The 21859-nt window shown below is 31.4% G+C and overlaps 2 protein-coding genes across 2 annotated transcripts in view; both read left to right on the top strand.

Annotated features, from left to right (window-relative positions):
- LOC141283167 (importin-13-like) overlaps positions 1-11903 on the top strand; it is a 46534-nt gene extending 34631 nt beyond the window's left edge. Inside the window, exons 14-19 of the mRNA XM_073816443.1 lie at positions 429-481; positions 4885-4951; positions 5039-5097; positions 7981-8070; positions 8159-8340; positions 9491-11903. Coding sequence (XP_073672544.1) covers positions 429-481; positions 4885-4951; positions 5039-5097; positions 7981-8070; positions 8159-8340; positions 9491-9587 — 548 coding nt within the window. The 3' untranslated portion in view covers positions 9588-11903. The remainder of the gene's footprint in view (positions 1-428; positions 482-4884; positions 4952-5038; positions 5098-7980; positions 8071-8158; positions 8341-9490) is intronic.
- Positions 11904-14838: 2935 nt separating this feature from the next.
- Positions 14839-21859, top strand: part of LOC141348498 (protein eva-1 homolog C-like) — a 31514-nt gene continuing 24493 nt past the window's right edge. The window contains exon 1 of the mRNA XM_073852790.1: positions 14839-14941. Within this exon, the coding sequence (XP_073708891.1) occupies positions 14839-14941 (103 nt within the window). The remainder of the gene's footprint in view (positions 14942-21859) is intronic.

Here is a 21859-nt window from a genome sequence, read left to right as displayed (position 1 = left end):
ATTTACAGACAAATGTGAACAAATAAAATGCACACTAAAAAGAAAGCAAGCAACACGAGTGTCATCACAGTAACAGGTGCCTCCTGGGTTCCCACTCCAAACCCACTGTTTCTTTTGTTTTTTAGGTTTATTTTCTTTCTCTCGTTACTTCTATTTGGTTTCCTTCTTTGTTTCTTCTCCCCTTCAGAACGGACTCATTGATCTGTCTTTTTTTTTTGTTGTTGTTTTTCCTCTTTTCGTTTATCGCAACTGCCTTCAAGTCGTTCATGTTCCCTCCTCTTTCTCTGCCCTACTTCTCTCACGCGTGCGATTATTTCCGTCCAGTTGACTTTTCCGTTCCACATGACTGTTCGATCTGTTCTTTTGCTGTTTGTATATATTCTTATTATTCTTATTATTTCTTAAGTTTCATCTTTATTATATTTTAGGGCCCAGGGATCATCCTGATATTGTTGATTCATTTATGCAACTCCAAGCTCAGGTGTGTTTTTGGTTTCTTATTTCATTCACTTTGGGTTTCTCTCTTCTTTCGCTGTCCCTTTCTTTCTCACTTCTCCTCCCTCCTGTCCTGTGTCACGGGGTCTTTACAGACCCTCGTTTTTCTCGGGCAGTGGAATTGACCTGAGGGGTTTTGCTATTGGATGATTGACAGCTCTTTTGTCCAATAGTCACACAGAACACCTCTAATCTGTGTACGTCTCATTCAGTCCAAAGATCCTTCTCCTTGTGGCGGTTTATTACAAAACTTGGCTGTGATCGTGTTGCGTTTCACAGAATTTCTTTTTTTTTTTTTTTCACCCAAAAATCAAGTTTTAGGATTTTAAGTCATTTAAAATAATGTTAAGCATATAGTTATGAAATGTTTATATATCTGTTTATAAATAAATAGAATAATAAATAAAATTAGTAAATAGCAATGATCTACCTGTCTTTATATCAATACACACATATTTTGTTGTCAGTGTCATCCACAAAAATTGGCATTTTTTCCTTTAAAAAAGGAATTAAGGGAATTTTACGTTATTGCAGAAAAGTTAATTTTTAAGTTAATTATCAAACCTAGAGTAAACTGCATTTATTTGATCAAAACTACAGTAATATTGAAAACTGTTATTCTAAATTAGATGTTTTTTGAATATATTGTAAATTAATGTTTGAGATTCTATGCTATTTATAAAAAATAAAATAATAACAAAAATTAGTAAGTAGCAATGATCTGCCTGTCTTTATATCAATACACACATTTCTTGTTAATTCCAATAATTGAGCACATTATGTATTTATTTACAGCATTTTTTCCTTTAAAAAAGGAATTAAGGTAATTTAACATGTTACTGAAACTGCATTTATTTTATCAAAACTACAGTAATATTGTAAAATATTATTTTAATTTAGATGTAAAATAATGTTTGAGATTCTATATTATTTATAAATAAATAGAATAATAAATAAAATTAGTAAAAAGCTATGATCTATTTGTCTTTTTTGATCAATACACACATTTCATTGTCAGTGTCATCCACAAAAATGGACAATTCCAATAATTGCGCACATTTTATTGATTTTTATTGCATTTTTTGCTTAATAAAGGAATTTAAGTTAACATGTAACACTTAATCAGTTGTTAAATATAATATATGTGACCCTGGACCACAAAACCAGTCATAAGGTTACATTTTACAAAACAATAAATAGGCTTTCTATTGATGTATAGTTTGTTAGGATAGGACAATATTTGGCCGAGATACATCTATTTGAAAATCTGGAATATAAGGGTGCAAAAAAATCAAAATACTGAGAAAATCACCTTTAAAGTTGTCCAACTTAAGTTCTTAACAATGCATATTAGGTTTACAGTGGGAATTTTACAAAAAATCTTAATGTAACATTTATCTTTACTTAATTTCCTAATGATTTTTGACATAAAAGAAAAATCAATAATTTTGACCCATACAATGTATTTTTGGCTATTGCTACAAATATACCCCAGCGACTTAAGACTGGTTTTGTGGTCCAGGGTCACATATTTTATTTGTTTATTTATCAAACCTACAGTAAACTGCATTTATTTGATCAAAACTACAGTAATATTGTAAAATATTCTAATATATTTTAAATTAATGTTTGAGATTCTATACTATTTATAAACATTCCAATAATTGCACACATTATTTATGTATTTATTTATTGCATTCCCTTAATAAAAAGCAATTAGGGAAGTTAACATGTTATTGCAGAAAACTTCAAATTAATTGTTAAATAATATGTTTTATTTATTTATTTTTTATTTGATCAAAACTACACTAATATTGTGAAATATTATTCTAAATTAGATGTTTTTTTAATATATTGTAAATGTAATGTTTGATATTCTATACTCTTTATAAATAAATAGAATAATAAAAAAATGAGTAAATAGCAATGATCTACCTGTCTTTATATCGATACACACATTTCCGTTGTCAGTGTCATCCACAAAAATCGGCAATTCCAATAATTGTGCACATTATTTATGTATGTATTTATTTACTAATTGCATTCCCTTAAAGGGGTCATCCAGTGCCACATGCACTTTTACAAGCTGTTTGAACTAAAATGTGTGTTGGGAGTGTTTACACAACCACCCAGAATGACAAAGATCCACCCAGTAGTTTTCTTTTAATTTAGTAAAATAATTTGCCTCTTCTCATATCGAGCCGTTCTCAGATGCCTGTCGTTGTGGCGTAACACCGACAGAGGCCACTCCTGCAATAGTTGATAGACAGCAGTGTTTTAGCATAGACCCGCCCCGAGTGAGAAGTAAACTGACAGCACTGAGGGAATGTGACCGCTGATTTATCTAAATGGGTTCATGTTTACATGAATCATTTCTCGCCATACTGCTTTATAAACGAGGGTCAGTATAAAGCTTAGCTTTGTAACGCTAGATGGTTTAAAACGGTGTCTGTTAAGGATTAAGATGTAACCTTAACGCAATACCTGCAAAAGTGTTTTTAAATTAAATTTTCAATGGATGGGGTTGTACAGTGTCTTCAAAGCCATTTTCCCCCAAACTATACAACTATACCCCCAACTGTTGTCTAGGCAACACCCCGTGTGCTATGTAATGACACACCCCACAGAACTGAAGGGCGGGGTGAGCAGAGGATCATATCATTTAAAGGGCCAGGTACTGATATTGCTTGTTGAGAACAGAGGCATTTTTACCAGGTAAAATGAGTGGGTTTTTTTTACACTACCATAGAGAATTTTTAATCAAAGTATATTACAAACTTTTCATTTCTACCCTAAAGCATCATATTAACTTGTGGAAAATGGGCATCGGATGACCCCTTTAACAAAAAGCAGTTAGGGAAGTTAACATGTTATTGCAGAAAACTTCTTTTTTTCTCATTTAATCAAAACTACAGTAATATTGTGAAATATTATTCTACTTAATAAATTAATGTTTGAGATTCTATACTATTTATAAATAAATAGAATAATAAATTGGCAGTTCCAATAATTGCGCACGTTATTTATTAATGTATTTATTTATTTATTTTTATTATTATTTATATGTTGTATTTTTCCTTTTAAAAAGGAATGAAGGGAAGTTAACATGTCATGGCAGAAAACTTCAAATTAATTTTTAAATAATATGTATTATTTATTTTTGATCATTATATTTGTTTGCATTTATTTGATCAAAACTACAGTAATATTACTCTTATTTAGATGTTTTCTGAATATATTGTAAATATATAATGTTTGAGATTCTATAATTTTTTATAAACAAATGGAATAATAAATAAAATTAGTAAATTGCAATGATCTACCTGTCTTTATATCGAGACACACATATTTCGTTGTCAGTGTCATCCACAGAAATTGGCAATTCCAGTAATTGCACACATTATTTATGTATTTATTCAATTATTTGTTGCATTTTTTCCTTTAAACAAGGAATAAAGGGAAGTTAACATGTTATTGCAGAAAACGTAAATGAATTGTTAAATAATAAATAATAGTAATATTGTAAAATATTATTATTTAGAGATTTTCTAAATTAGATGTTTTCTGAATATATTGTAAAATATTACAGTTTAAAAACTGTTTTCTATTTGAATATATTTTAAACCATAATTTATTCCTGTGATCAAGCTGAATTTTCAGCATCATTACTTCAGTCTTCAGTGTCACATGATGCTTTGTTTTTTTGTTGTGTTTTTGATAAATAGCATTTATTTAAAATTAGAAATATTTTGTAACATTTTTTTATGTCTTTACTGTCGCTTTTGATCGATTTAATGCATCCTTGATAACTAACAATAAGGATCTACTGCCCCTTCCAGTGTCATTCCAGCCCTAAAACCGATGAAAGCCTAAATTAATTCATCTCAATTAATTAATTAATTGATTCAAATGAATTGGCTCTCTCGTTTATGTCTTCTCATGAGGTTCTCATGAGTTTCTCCCTCTCTATCGGTTTCTCTCTGTCTCTTTCTTAAATATCCTCTCATCCTCAATGAGTTTCTTAATGCATCAGTTGTCTTTATCGTACATGTTACTTAGATTTCTGTTGCATTCAGTCCAACTGAGCAGAGAAAGTAGTGATCGAACAGATGAAAAAAAAAAAACAAGTGAGAACGCTAAAGAGAGAAAAAATCATCATACTTTTAGTTTCTATTGAGTTAAATTTCAGTATTTTAGTTTCTTTGCTGTTGATTTCTTACTTACCTGATCTGTTTGCATTGAATATGTATGTTTGGTTGATTTTTCTAGAGCTAGACAGGTGTAGGGAGTGAGTGATGGAGGGTGGGCGGGGCAAAGGAGTGATTGACAGGGTTCCAGGGGCGGGGTTTGAGTCATGTGCTCTGTTCATTGGCTCTGTCTGATTCGTAGGCCCTCAAACGGAAGCCCGATTTATTCTTATCAGAGAGCCTTGATGTGAAAGCCGTGTTTCACTGTGGTAAGTCATGAACGTGTGTGAATGTCTAAGCCTCTGTATTATTTAAAACGGAGTCATTTCTCTAATGCCGCTGTGTTTCGGCCATAGGAGTGCTGTCACTGAAATTCCCAGAAGCACCGACAGTCAAATCTACCTGCCTTTTCTTTGTAAGTCAAAGGTCAAGCTGAAGTATTATTCACATAGGAACACACTTCTGGTCACGTTTGGAATTATTAAGATTTTAAAATGTTTTAAAGAAGTCTCCAGGACTGCACTTATTTGATGAAAAATCCAATAAAAGCGGGAATATTGTGAAATAATATTTCAATTTAAGATAACTGTTTTCTCTTTCAATGTAACTTAAAATGTAATTTATTCTCGTGATGCAAAGCTGAATTTTCAGCATCTTTACTCCATTGTTCAGTGTCACATGATCCTTCAGAAATCATTCTAAAATGCTGATTAGAAAAGGTGTGAATGACCTTTAGTTTGTGTTTCTTTACCTCCTGTCAAATATACACTGCCGCTCAAAATTTAGGATCAGTTAGACTTAAGGCTGCATTTATTTGATCAAAAATACAGAAAAAACTATAATATTGCAAAATGTTATTACAATATAAAATAATGGTTTTAATTTAAATATGCTTTCAAATATAGTTTAATTTTTAGTGATTTTGCAAATCCACTTTATATTTTTATATATTTTTTTTTACATGTTTTAATATTTCTACATTTATTTGATCAAATATTCAGAAAAAATAATATTGCAAAATGTTATTACAATATGGTTTTACTTTAAATATGTTTTCAAATATAGTTTATTTTTTGTTATTTTGTAATGCGCTTTTATATTTGTATATTTGTATTTTTAATAATTATTTTTTTTCTAATATTTCTACATTTATTTGATCAAAAATACAGAAAAAAATTTTATATTGCAAAATGTTATTACATTATAAAATAATGGTTTTAATTTAAATATGCTTTCAAATATAGTTTAATTTTTAGTGATTTTTAATGCACTTTTATATTTATATATATTTTTTTCTAATATTTCTACATTTATTTAATCAAAAATACAGAAAAAACTCATATTGCAAAATGTTATTACAATATAAAATAATGGTTTTAATTTAAATATGCTTTCAAATATAGTTTAATTTTTAGTGATTTTTAATGCACTTTTATATTTATATATATTTTTATATTTTTTTCTAATATTTCTACATTTATTTAATCAAAAATACAGAAAAAACTCATATTGCAAAATGTTATTACAATAAAAAATAATGGTTTTAATTTAAATATGCTTTCAAATATAGCTTAATTTGTGATTTTGTAATGCGCTTTTATATTTATATATTTTTATTTTTAATCAGTTTTTTATGTATTTCTACATTTATTTGATCAAAAATACAGAAAAAAATTTTATTGCAAAATGTTATTACAATATAAAATAATGGTTTTAATTTAAATATGCTTTCAAATATAGTTTAATTTTTAGTGATTTTGCAAATCCACTTTATATTTTTATATGTAATTTTTTTGCATGTTTTAATATTTCTACATTTATTTGATCAAATATTCAGAAAAAAATAATATTGCAAAATGTTATTACAATATGGTTTTACTTTAAATATGTTTTCAAATATAGTTTATTTTTTTGTTATTTTGTAATGCGCTTTTATATTTGTATATTTGTATTTTTAATAATATTTCTACATTTATTTGATCAAAAATACAGACAAAAACAGTAATATTGCAAAATGTTATTACAATATAAAATAATGGTTTTAATTTAAATATGCTTTCAAATATAGCTTAATTTTTAGTGATTTTGCAAATCCACTTTATATTTTTATATATAATTTTTTTTACATGTTTTAATATTTCTACATTTATTTGATCAAATATTCAGAAAAAAATAATATTGCAAAATGTTATTACAATATGGTTTTACTTTAAATATGTTTTCAAATATAGTTTATTTTTTGTTATTTTGTAATGCGCTTTTATATTTGTATATTTGTATTTTTAATAATATTTCTACATTTATTTGATCAAAAATACAGACAAAAACAGTAATATTGCAAAATGTTATTACAATATAAAATAATGGTTTTAATTTAAATATGCTTTCAAATATAGCTTAATTTGTGATTTTGTAATGCGCTTTTATATTTATATATTTTTATTTTTAATCAGTTTTTTATGTATTTCTACATTTATTTGATCAAAAATACAGAAAAAAATGTATATTGCAAAATGTTATTACAATATAAAATAATGGTTTTAATTTAAATATGCTTTCAAATATAGTTTAATTTTTAGTGATTTTTTAATGCACTTTTATATTTATATATATTTTTATATTTTTTTCTAATATTTCTACATTTATTTAATAAAAAATACAGAAAAAAACAGTAATATTGCAAAATGTTATTACAATATAAAATAATGGTTTTAATTTAAATATGCTTTCAAATATAGCTTAATTTGTGATTTTGTAATGCGCTTTTATATTTATATATTTTTATTTTTAATCAGTTTATGTATTTCTACATTTATTTGATCAAAAATACAGAAAAAAATTTATTGCAAAATGTTATTACAATATAAAATAATGGTTTTAATTTAAATATGCTTTCAAATATAGTTTAATTTTTAGTGATTTTGGTATGAGCTTATGTATTTATACATTTTTATTTTTTATATATTATCATATTAGAATGATTTCTGAAGAATCACTTGACACTGAAGACTAGAGTAATGATGGTGAAAATTTAGCTTTGTATCACAGGAATAAATTACTTTTTAAAATATATTCACACAAAATAAAATTATTTTAAATTTAAATAATATTTCACAATATATTTTTATTTTACAGGTGTTTTTTTTTCAGTATTTTTGATCAAATAAATGCAGCCTTGATGAGCCTTGACATCTTTAAACATCTGACATCTGATCCCAAACTTTTGAGCAGCAGTGTACTTTCATGAACATTAGTCATATTCAGTGTTAAATTGTCTCTTTATTTGCATTGGCTGCAGACGGAACTAATACCGCACTGCGCAGACATTCCTCCTGTTGGTCAGGTCGTGCAGCAAGATGGTAAACTCCTCCTATTGGCTGTGCTGGAGGTGAGCTTGCAACTTGTATATGAGGGTTGTTGTAATACTGTTTTTAAAAAAAATGCACAGGAGTCTGATAGATTTGTTCTTTGATCAGGCCATCGGCGGTCAGTCGTCCCGCAGTCTGATGGACCAGTTTGCAGAGGTGCTCTTCTGTCTGAACAAGCATTGCTTTACTCTGTTGACGGTGTGGCTTAAAGAAGCTCTGCGCTCGCCAGGCTTTCCATCCTCACGTGTCTCTGATGAGCAGAAAGACACGTTCAGCCAACAGGTGCTCAGGTGAGGTTGACCATTCTGGATAGTAAAACTCCCTGAAAACTCTTAAAAAATACAGTTGAAACAGTAATATTGTGAAATATTATTAGAATTTAAAGTAACTGTATATGTATATATATATTTCTATTTAGCTTTAATTGTATTTTAGTTTTAGTAATTTTAGTAATTACAACTCTAAAACTAGAGTTTAGTTAGGTGCAATGTTTTTTAAATTTTATGTTTTTTTATCTATTATTTATATTTCTTTTTAGCTTAATAACAGTTATCAAAAACAACATTTTTTATAGGTTTCATTTTAGCTTATATGTGACCCTGGACCACAAAACCAGTCATAAGGGCCAATTATTTGAAATTGAGATTTATACTATTGCTGCAAATATATCTGTGCTGCTTAAGTTTATGGTCCAGGGTCACAAATTTTAGTCAATAGTAAAAACACAGCTTCCTGAATTGAATGTACAGTAAAACCAAAAATTTCAGAAAAATTCAGAAACCAGATATAGTTTAATAGTTGGTTGAGGACACTATAGTTCATTTATAGCAAAATAAAGTAAACTGTGACGTATTATACTCAGAAATTCTTCATGCAGTGGACTAGCAGTGAAACTGATCAAAATTCGGGACCAAACATTTTATTTGACGCTTTTACCTGACTATGTTTTGTTACATACCTTTCTATCAAAATATTCTGACATTATCAAGATGAATTGGTTCTGACACGGTTTTAACTGTGAGTTCTTGTCATATTTTATTACCATTTTCTAAACTATAGTGAATAAACTGCATAATGTGATCAATTTTGAAGCTGTCTGAATACATTTTGGTTTGACTGTAATTCATTTGTGATTATCATTATGAGTTTGTTCTGACAGTTTTACTCTTAAGTTCTTGTCATATTTTATTACCATTTTATAAACTATAGCAAATAATGTGAGAATGTGAGAAATGTTGAAGGTGTCTGAATAAATTGTGGTTTGACTAAATAAAACCATGAGGTTTCAAAAAGCTTCCCAGCCCTACTTTTGACAACCCTACACCTGCGGTTTTCATGCAAATTTCATCTTCAGAAACCCCAATATCATCTGAAAATTATGTTTATTTTATGATTATATTAATATGTCTTAAAGACTTATTTTTCTCCACATCCTCTCAGGGAGCGAGTGAACAAGCGGCGAGTCAAAGACATCGTGAAGGAGTTCACCCTGGTGTGCCGCGGCCTTCACGGAACCGAATACGCCGCGGACTACTGAGCCGCTGCTCGTACGGACACAGTGCGAGGAAACCCAAAAAGTACAACTCCCAGAAGCCCTCGCTGCGATGCGAATGACACCGTGTCAGAACTGACCGTCTGAGAGTCGGGATCTTCCTCCAACTCGTCCTTCTCGCTCTCTCTCTCTCTTTCAACCACTCTCTCATTGGATTTTGGGGCGATCCGAACAGGGGACGTCTCCGCTCCCCGCATCTCACGGCATGTTCGCTGGAAACCGTTCTTTGATTCTCCCACGTTCGATCTTCCGTGGCTCATGGGCTGTTTTCTTTGTGATAATTTGCATCCGTTTGAACGACGAAATAGTGTTAGTTTAAATGTTTTTTATTTTTATTTTGGAGATACTGAAATAAAAAGCATATATATATATACACACATATATATTAAAATATATAAATGCACATAATAATCTAGTAAACCGTGGGGTGATGAGTCCGTGTGCTGCTAACAGAGAGAGGGACCAATACAGACTGATTTTTCTCTGTGGCTTTATATCTATCCTCTATATCTCTGTCTGTTTAACCCCTCACGCTCGATTCTGCCAAAATGTTGTGGACGTTTTTTAATGAAATGATCATAATGTTGGTTTTTGATATATATATATTGAAGGTCAGCAGCATATTTGGTAACAAGTAGAGACTGGGCGTTACACAATGAACGAGAGAGAGATGTACCAAGTAAAATACATTTGAAATAAGTTATTAAAGGAATAGTTCACCCAAAATGCCTGAAAATTTAGTCTCAGACCAACCAAGATGTAGATGAGTTTGTTTTTCATAGGAACAGATTTGGAAAAATGTAGCATTCCATCTCTTGCTCACCCAAAGATCCTTTAAAGTGAATGGGTGCCGTCAAAATGAGAGTCCAAACAGCTGATAAAAACATCACAATAATCCACAAGTAATCCATACGACTCCAATCCATTAATTAATGTCTCGTAAGGTCGTGTTTGTAAGACACAAATCCATCAAGACGTTTTTAACTTTAGACTTTTGCTTCTTAAAAATATATCAGTGGTTTTTTCACTGGAGGAAGCGTTATTAGATTAGCAGAAGCAATGGTTTGAAGTTTAAAAACACCCTAATGATGGATTTGTTTCTTACAAACACACAGCTTTTGGCTTCTCAAGATGTCAACTGATGGACTGGAGTGTTGTGGGTTACTTGTGGATTATTGTGATGTTCTTATCAGCTGTTTGGACTCTCATTCTGATGGCACCCATTCACTGCAGATGATCCACTGGTGAGCAAGTGATGGAATGCTACATTTCTCCAAATCTGATGAAGAAACAAACTCATCTATATCTATAATGGCATGAGGGTGACTCCAGTCCATCACCTAGTATCTTGTGAAGCCAAAATGTGCATGTTTGTAAGACACACATCCATCATTAAGATGTTTTTAACTTCAAAATTTTGCTTCTGGCTCTAAAATGCAAGTCCATGATCCATTGCTTTCCCCAGTAAAAAAAGTAACCTTGTCTGAACCAGGAGAGAAATCTGCACAGATCAAGCTCAGTTTACAATAAAAACAGTCAAAAACGGTTTCTAAAACAGTATATCAGTGGATTTTTCACTGGAGGAAGTGTTATTATAGATTATAGTCTGTCTTGTATTTTAGCCAGAAGCAATGGTTTGAAGTTAAAAACATCTTAATGATGGATTTGTTTCTTACAAACACACAGCTTTTGGCTTCTCAAGATCTTAACTAATGGACTGGAGTGGTGTGGGTTACTTGTGGATTATTGTGATGCTTTTATCAGCTGTTTGGACTCTCATTCTGACGGCACCCATTCACTGCAGAGGATCCATTGATGAGCAAGTGATGGAATGCTACATTTCTCAAAATCTGATGATGAAACAAACTCTTCTTTATCTTTAATGGCATGAGGGTGACTCCCGTCCATCGCTTAATGTCTTGTGAAGCCAAAAGATGCGTGTTTGTAAGACACAAATCCATTATTAAGACGTTTTTAACATTAAACTTTTGCTTCTGGCTCTAAATTGCAAGTCCAAAATCCATGATATTCTTTTCTCCAGTGGAAAAGACATTTTCTAAAATGAATATATAAGTGGATTTTTCACTGGACGAAGCATTATTATAGATTATAGTCTTGTATTTTAGCCAGAAGCAATGGTTTGTAGTTAAAAAAAAAAAAACTTAATGATGGGTTTGTTCCTTACAAACATGCCGCTTTTGGCTTCTCAAGGTGTTATTTGATGGACTGGAGTGGTGTGGATCACTTGTGGATTATTGTGATGTTTTTATCAGCTGTTTGGACTCATTCTGATGGCACCCATTCACTATCAAGTATAGGTCTCTGCAGGAAAGTAATGGGAGTTACTAGATCGGGGCGTTTTTAGACCATGGTACCTGATTGGCTGACGTCATAGTGACGGTAGGTTTAGGGGTGGGGTTAGGTAAAGGGAATCATTTCGATATCATGATTTAGAAACACCCAGCAGTTTGAAAACACCCACAAAATTCAGAAACGCCCACGTTTGCTCTGCAGAGACCTCTTCCTCTTCACTATAGAGGATCCATTGATGAGCAAGTAACAATGCTATATTTCTCCAAATTTGATGAAGCAACAAACTCAAATACATCTTTGATGGCATGAGGGTGGCTACATTTTCAGTAAACTGAAATTTTTGGATGAACTATTGCTGTAAACATACTGCATATCTCTCTCTCTTTCTGGTTTTCGCCCATCTGCCTGCCGACATGTAGCATGTGTGTTGCGTTACATACGGGCCCAGAATGTGTCATAATCAGTGGACGAGGGCTGTTCTATCGTGTTCGTTTACTAGTGAGTCACAGAGTGAGAACAAAGGGAGAGACAGAGACAGAGGAGTCAAATGTACATTAGGTTTTTTTGGGTTTCTTTTTCTTTTTTTGTACCTTGTTTTAATTTATTAAATACATCTGAGATGGCAGCTCTGGATTTTGTGCTTCTGTGTATGAATGAAGGTGTGAATGCTCATCACAAGAGGACAAAACCAAACCACAGGCTGTTTAGGTGAGTATTGAAGTGCGCAATGTTCATTCAAGCCCATGTTCTTCGTTGGCAGGAATGTTTCTGTCATTTTTACCACAGTGAATGTGTCTCAGGGTGTTTGTTTTTGGACTCAAACTTTGCATGGAAAAACTGTTACATTTATTGTTACGCTGTTATTGCACATGAAGAGATACAGTTCATATCATATATGTTAACCTTTTGTGACAACATGCCCCAGTATAGGCTTTTATTTGATGAAAGGAGTTGCTGCAGTTCTTCATATTGACCAGCAGATGTCTCTACAGCTCTGAAGAAACATCAAGAGTTTTTATGAGGGGAACCAAATGAGACAGTAGCACTCAGGTGTTTTATTTTTTATGTAATCATTTATTTAATCAGCTTTTTTTTACTTGACGTGACCTTGAAGTCTTCACAGACATCAGCTTGAGATGTTATGAAACGTTAGGTTTGGATGCTATTAATTATTGGTGTTATTATAATTATTCATGCAATAGTTTATTACTTTAAAAGGGAAACATCAGTGGAAACAACATTTTAGTAGACAATAATGTTATGTATCTAAATATATCTGGAAAGTCATTGTTTGCACATATATACACTACCAGTCAAATAGTTGGATTTGGGTTTTTTTTTAAAGAGGTTTCTTCTGCTCACCAAGCCAGTAAAAACAGTAATATTGTGAAATACTTTTACTATTTAAAATTACTGCTTTCTATTTGAATATATTTTAAAATGTAATTTATTCCTGTGATGCAAAGCTGAATTTTCAGCATCATTACTCCAGTCTTCAGTGTCACATGATCCTTCAGAAATCATTTTAATGCTTATTTGCTGTTCAAGATGCATTAATTATTATTATTATTATTATTATCATCAATATTTAAAAACTGTTGAGTATGTTTTATTTTCAGGATTCTTTGATGGAAAGATCCAAAGATACGCATTTATCTGAAATAAAAAGCTTACATTATACCATTCAAAAGCTTGGAGTCAAAGAAATTAATATTTTTATCAAGGATGCTTTCAACTGATCACAAGTGACGATAAAGACATTTATAATACTACAAAAGATTTCTATTTCAGATAAATGCTGTTCTGAATTTTCTATTCCTCAAAGAAACCTGAAAATTCTACTCAGCTGTTTTTCAACATGTTTTTTTGAGCAGCAAATCAGAATATTAGAATGATTTCTGAAGGATCATGTGACACTGAAGACTGGAGTAATGATGCTAAAAAAAAATCAGCTATGAAATCACAGGAATAAATTTTATTTTTAAATAGGCCTATATTCAAATAGAAAGCAGTTATTTTAAATAGTACAAATATTTTAAAATTGTACTGTTTTTACTGTACTTTGGATCAAATAAATGCAGGCTTGGTGAGCAGAAGGTTCAAAAACCTTTGACTGGTAGTTTATATAAAAGACAAATGGCACTAGAAATGGCCCTCATTCTGGTATAGTGAATCTTAAACTTTTTCCAGGTGCAATTTGGTATTTTCAGTACGATTACAGTCGTTTATCATTGTGTACAATAATTACTTTAAACAATGCATCAAAACAATGACCTACTGACACCATTTAAGACAATATAACACCTGTATGTCCGGTTTAAACACCGCATGATGGACAAAACCGGATCTCTAGGTTTGGTCCAATTACAGTTTATTTGAAATTAGCAAAGATTACAGTTTACGAAACAATACTCGAACTGAAACTGAACTAAATCAAACTGACCACAAAATAGTAAGAATAAACCGAAATCTGAAGCAAATAACGCATTGGAACGTCTTGACGGTGAGTAAACCATGACCTTTTAGGTGTACTGTTCCTTTAAGACCAACGCGTTTTTATTAGTTTTTAATCTTTTACTTTTGTGTTTGTTATTATGATGATGTGTTTGAATAAACTTTAACACTACGTTATATTGACAATCATACCGATAAAAATTTAATGAACTGTATCGAAACAAGCGTGAAAGCGTGAAATTCAAGGACTTTGGGACCAGGGGGAATTCTCTCTCTCTCTCTCTCTCTCTCTCTCTCTCTCTCTCTCTCTCTCTCTCTCTCTCTCTCTCTCTCTCTCTCTCTCTCTCTCTCTCTCAGGTCTACTGTAGTGTTCTTCTGACGCTCTCTCTGGTGTCTCCAGACTGAAGTCATGGAATCGGACAACACTTTACGTCCTGCAGTCTGATTCTCTCAGGAATCATCGGATCTGATGGGATATCCAAGGATGTTTTTCCCTGATGTCTCATATTCACTGCTGTTGTTGGGAATCTCGTGTCTGACTGGCTTCACTAAGACTTCACAGGAGTTCTCAGGTACTAAACACCGCCACCATCATCCTCCTCATCATCATCATCACTTCCATCATCATCACCTACAGGAGTTTGTGTATTTACACCGGTTCATAACCGCAGACCTATGTATTATCCGTTTGCAATTTAAATAGTTTCACAAGCGTTTAGTCGAAATTCTCAGCTTTGCATTTGAAACGTTTTTGAACTTTCCATCTGTGTTTATTTCTTTTCATGCATTTTGAGGTGTTGGTGTCTTTGTGCGTTTATTTCATTCTGGATTAAATATATGAAACATTGTAACATATTCTTTCGCGGGAACTTCCGTGACCGACGCGATCAAAGAGAAAGTGCACGCGTGCGCGCGCGTCTGTTGGGTTAAATTGTTACATGTCATTTTAGTATACAGTGTAGTCCTAAAGACTGAATAGATAGCACTTAAAAACAAATAGAATATTTTCATTACATAATTACATGATCAAAATAACAATTTGGAATTGTACGAATGTCTTTTGAGTCCCTTTGTATATTATTAATATACATAATATATACATACAGTTGAGGTCAAAAGTTTACATACACATTTCAGAATCTGCAAAATAAGAGGGATCATTCAAAATGCATGTTATTTTTTATTTAGCACTGGCCTGAATAAGATATTTCACATAAAATGATGCAAATAGTCCACAAGAGAAACTAATAGCTGAATTTATAAAAATGACTCTGTTTAAAAGTTTTCATACATTTGGTTCTTAATACTGTGTTGTTATCTGAAATATCCACAGCTGTGTTTGTTTTTTTTTGTTTGTTTAGTGATAGTTGTTCATAAGTCCCTTGTTTGTCCTGAACAGTTAAAATCCTTCAGGTCCCACAAAATCTTTGGTTTTTTAGCATTTTTGTGTATTTGAACATTTCCAACAATGACTGTATGATTTTGAGATGCATCTTTTCACACTGAGGACAACTGAGGGACTCATATGTAACTATTACAGAAGGTTCAATCGCTCACTGGTGCTCCAGAAGGAAACCCAATTTAGCTGGGGGTGAAAACTTTTGAACAGAATGAAGATGTGTACATTTTTCTTATTTTGCCTAAATATCATATTTGTTTTCATTTAGTACTGCCCTTCAGAAGCTCCTAAAGATACTTACACGTTTCCCAAAAGACAAAATAAGTTAAATTTAAATTTACCCTGATCCTTAAATACAAAAAGTTTTCACCCCCTGGCTCTTAATGCATCGTGTTTCCTTCTGGAGCATCAGTGAGTGTTTGAACCTTCTGTAATAGTTGCATATGAGTCCCTCAGTTGTCCTCAGTGTGAAAAGATGGATCTCAAAATCATACAGTCATTGTTGGAAAGGGTTCAAATACACAAAAATGCTGGAAAACCAAAGAATTTGTGAGACCTGAAGGATTTTTCTGAAGAACAGTTTAACTGTTCAGAATAAACAAGCGACTCATGAACAACTATCACTAAACAACAAAAACACAGCTGTGGATCATTCAGGTAACAACACAGTATTAAGAATCAAGGGGATGTACATTTTTATAAATTCAACTATTATTTATTCTTGTGGACTAATATGTAAATGTCTTTAATGTGAAATATCGTATTCAGGTCAGTGCTAAATAAAAAAATAACATAAATTTTGGATGATCCCTCTTATTTTGCTAAAATAATTAACATTTTGGAAATTCTTCAAGGTGTATGTAAACTTTTGACCTCAACTGTATATATGAGATAAATGTGGGAAGCATTGGATATTTAGACAGTTGTATGTCTTTTAAAGCATGATGGGAAGAGTTGCATCCTCAGCACTGTTTGTGTAGTTTCCTTGTGGTTCAAGACGGTTGTGTGTTTGGTCAGTGAAGACATTAAGGACATAACAAAGATGAATTGATCAGAAACAGCTGCAATGTGCTGAGTGAAGGCAGATCTTGGTGTGTGATGGCGTTCTATGTTTGTTTTTAATAGAATTTTGTTTGCATTTCTCTTCTTAATTCACTTAAATGTGCACAGCTTTGCTTTGGATGAAAAATAAACATCATGTTTTTCTGTTTGAGCACCACGACTGAACTGAACTGAGGTTTATTTGTTTAGTGCTTTACACAATACAAAGGGATTCAAAGCAGGTTTACAGAAGATACTGGGTGAATCTCACGAAACCCATTCAGACCATTTCAGGATATTACGAAAAAAATATTTATTGATTGATTCATTTATATATGTGTTTATTTACAGGGCTATTGTAAAACTAAACTTTTTTCATTACCTGAAAGCAGCATTAACTGAAATAAAATAAGCTAATTTTATTTCAGCTACATTTCATTTTTGTTTAGTTTAAATTTAAGTACTCAAATAACCTAAAACTTTGTAAAAACTATATAGACATAAAAAATAATAATAATAATATATCAAATAAAAATGACAAAAAAACACAACAAATCTTGTTGATTGAAATATAAAAATATTATGAAATATTATAAGAATATTATTTATTTATGTATTTATTTATTTATTCAATGTTATTGTAAAACTAAACTTTTTCATTAATTGAAAGAAACATTAAATAAGCTCATTTTATTTCAGCTACGTTTCATTTTTGTTTAGTTTAAGTACTAAAATAACCAAAAACTAAAACTCCATATAAACTATATAGACATTAAAAACAATAATAATAAATAAAATAAAAATACACAACAGATCTGGTTAATTGAAATTGTAAAAAATATTATTTATTAATTTTATTTATTTATTATTTTTATTTATTTCATTATTTTAAATGAAACTTTTTTCATTACGTGAAAGAAATATTAACTGAAATAAAATAGTATAAACTCTTTTTTTTTTTCAGCTACATTAAATTTTTCTTTAGTTTAGGTACTAAAATAACCAAAAACTAAAACTTCATAAAAACTATATAGTAATAATAAATATATATATATATATATATATATTTTTTTTTTTTTTTTTTAATCAATTTTATTGTAAAACTAAACTTTTTTTTAACAAATTGAACATTTTAGTTTAGTTTAAGTTTAAGTACTAAAATAACCAAAAACTAAAACTTCAGAAAAACTATATATACGTTTAAAAATAAATAAATAAATAAATAAATAATTAAATTAAATAAAAATGGCAAAAAAACACACAAAAAATCTTGTTGACTGAAATTGTAAAAAAAAAAAAAAAATCTTTAGTTAATTAATTAGCTATTTAATTTATTTTTAGAATTATTTAAAAAATTAAAATAAAACATTATTTTTATGTCTCATTACTGTAACTTGAAATAAAAGAGTTATTAAAATATTTAAATACTAATACTTCTTGCACAGAATGATTATCATCCGTATTAAAGTAGCAAGTCTCAGTAAATATCAAGGGACACATTACAGTGATAAGAACTGTCAGGGAATGTGTTTAAATAATCAAAATGCAACAAAATCCAAGAGAAAAGCAAAGTTTTTAGATGAAATATGAGCCAGACTTGTTTTTGTGAGATTCACTCTATTACAGTCGCATAGTCCTGTCAAAAAAAGACAGATCAGTCAAAGATCATTGGTTATTTTCAACCGAACACACAGAGCTGTTGTTCTGTCGGGTCGCGCGGGACCGTCCTCTGACTCTGAGAGACTCTCACACACTCTGGAATGTGGGTTTGATTGACAGGTGCTTGAAGAGCCTGACAGCAGTTGTCGATGGAGACGGAGCATCCGTTGCTGGGCAACAGGCCTGTACATCTGTCCTACAGGAACTTTGTGCCTTTGTGTGTGTGCTGTGTTTTATCTTGGTTAATTAGCTTCACACACACACACATTTAGATTCATTGTGTGTGTGTTCACTACAGTGAAAGTGCTCATAAAGCTGTGGGCGGGGCTTACAGAGGCGCTGAATGGGATGTGTGGCTGTTAAAGGGTCAGAAGGTCAAATGAGGTCAAACCGTTTGATGATCCCAATACACCATTAAGACTAGAGGAATGTCTGTCTGTCGATTGTACTGCCTTAAAGTCAGTATGTTTAAATGAATTTTTTTTACTGTAAAAAAAAGTTTATTTTCAAGTGAAACTGAATAACCAGCTGGAAGTACAGGGTGTGATTTAATTTTATGCATCTGAATTGGATTGTCTTTTGAATGAATGGTGAATTAATATTATCTATTTAAAAATTGATAAAATTGTTAATATATTATTATAATTAAATTACAGTTTTTATATTTATTTTATAATATTAATTATCATTTACATAATTGAAATGTATTATTAAATAATTAAAATGTTTTTATAATATTTAATATTATATTAATAATTAAATAACTTGCAATAGTATGAGGAATATGAATTGAGAATGTGTTGTTCACTTCTTTTAGTAATATTTAGTAATATTTTTAATCAGTTTTATTCATTTATTTTCTTATTCATTTTAATTTGTGTGTGTGTGTGTGTGTGTGTGTGTGTGTGTGTGTGTGTGTGTGTGTGTGTGTGTGTGTGTGTGTGTGTGTGTATAGTAGAGGGCTGCATTGGGATTGGGACCCAACGCAAATATCGCGGGAGCGGGCGGTTTGAACTTTGCTGCAGGCAGGAATGGGCGGCTAAAAAAACACTGCGGGATCGGGAGGTAGCCTAGCGACATGAATACAGAATACCTGTGACATCTGGCTTTGGTTAATAATTGCAAAACTGCTGTTTTCATGTAGTTTATCATTGTATTTTTTCGCAAAGCAGTCTATTTTTATGTGCCGTGTGATGGTGCAACGTTTTTTGATAAAAATGAAATTATATTCGAATGTATTGTGTGTTTTGTCTTTCTGTGTTCTCATAGGCTAGCTGCTTTCAGACATGCTTTCTGCACATTTACACCAGGACCAATCAAGCCTAAGGAATAGCCTACTTCAATGGCCAAAATCAAAGTACTTGAAGTCTAAAGAAACGCGAGGTAGCCTAAGCGTTTTAGATGTCCCCGATAGCCCAGGCTACTATTCATCTTCCCTACCAGTGCGTCAGAATACATGCAGGCCAGGGAAAGAAACAAACATGAATCTCTTTAATAATAGCAATACAAATACGGGAGAAGACACAAAATCAATGCATCTCTAGCCTATTATCGTGCGGGAATAAATTCTCAGAGTTTTGCGGGTGTGACATACATATTGCGGGAGCGTGCGGGAGTGTAACACACACGTTGTGGGAGTGGGTGGTAATGGTCAGAAATTCGGCGGGAGCGGGATGAAGAAAACAGTCCCGCGCAGGGCTCTAGTATATAGTTTTTATTAATTTGTATTTCAGTTTCAGCTATTTTACTAGTAAGTTAAACTTTTTCTTAAATATGATATTTAGTTAAGTAAATTACAGTGATAGTAATCTGACATAACTATCTGAAATATTTTTTAAATATATTTTATTTTATTTCATTTAAGTTAATGTTTATTTTATTTAAAAATGCTTTTTTAAGTTTTACTTTTATTTTTTACAGCTTTCAGTAATATTTTGTATAGTTTTATGTTTTTTTATCTATTTATTTTATTAATATTTTATATTTATTTTCTTTTTCATTTAAATTTTTGTTAAAGTTTTAGTAATTTTGATGTGTGTTCTTGCCATTTATAGTGTTTTTTGTTTATATATATATATATATATATATATATATATATATATATGTATATGTATATATGTATATGTATATGTGTATTTTTTTTTTTACAGTTTATTCTAAACTGAACTGTCTGTGAACGTGTAAAAAAATTTGGCAAAAGTGATGATTTTATTAATCACAAGACTTTTTTTTCTTTATAAATTCATCTGTTACCAAACTCTCATGACTGTAGTCACATTATGAGTCTAATCTCACTCCGTCTCCTTGCGTCCCATTACTGCCAAGATGGAAAAAAATGGCTGTCGGAAGAGAGTAAATGCTTGAAATCAGAGCGAGTTTAGCTGAGGTGAGAGGCGCTCTAATAACCTCTAAAATCCAGAAAGCCAGGAGGTTAGAGAGGTGTGTGTGTGTTTTCTCAGAGACTTTGTTCCGGAGGTGGAACTTGAAACCGCTGCCTTCTGTTTGTAGAAAAGACCCCCTTCCCCAAACTCCAAGACCCTTTTTCCCATCCCAACCCCTCTCTCTCACACACATGCTTTTCTTTCCTGCTCTGTTAATTAGTGGTGTTTGCTAAATCAACCATAACTATTACTATTGTTCATATATAGGTTTTGATTTATGACTTTGGAGTAATTGAAACAAACCTCAAAGCTTTAAACCATGCTGTGTGAGAATGATTCCTTAAAGGAGAAGTTCACTTCCAGAACAAAAATTTACAGATTGTTTACTCACCCCCTTGCCATGCCATGTTCATGTCTTTCTTTCTTCAGTCGATAAGAAATTATGTTTTTTGAGGAAAACATTTCAGGATTTCTCTCCATATAGAGGACTTCTATGGTGCCTGTAAGTTTGAACTTCCAAAATGCAGTTTTAATGCAGCTTCAAAGGGCTCTAAACGATCCCAGCCAAGGAAGAAAGGTGAAATCTACTGAAACGATTGGTCATTTTCTAAACAAATTGACAATTTATATACTTTTTAACCTCAAATGCTCGTCTTTATAGCTTTGCGTCAAAACTGTGTATTCCAGTTCAAGACAGTTAGGGTACGTCAAAAAACTCCCATCTCATTTTCTTTAAAATCACCCTACATCGCTGCTGAAGTACTGACCCAGTGTTTACAAAGTGAACGTGCAAAGAAGGTCAAATGCCATTTAGTTCAAACTCACAGGCACCATAGAAGTCCACTATATGGAGAGAAATCCTGAAATGTTTCCCTCAAAAAACATAATTTGTTTACGACTGAAGAAGGAAAGACATGAACGTCTTGGATGACAAGGGGGAAGTGAACTTCTCCTTTAAATCATGTGTCTCGTTGAGGAGAGGTGTGCTCGACCAAGTAAGCCGAATAATT

This window comes from Garra rufa, chromosome 13, assembly GCF_049309525.1.
Source record: "Garra rufa chromosome 13, GarRuf1.0, whole genome shotgun sequence".
Classification (NCBI taxonomy): domain Eukaryota; kingdom Metazoa; phylum Chordata; class Actinopteri; order Cypriniformes; family Cyprinidae; genus Garra; species Garra rufa.
Note: the sequence above shows the minus strand (reverse complement) of the source record. Positions and strands in the feature narration are given on the sequence as shown.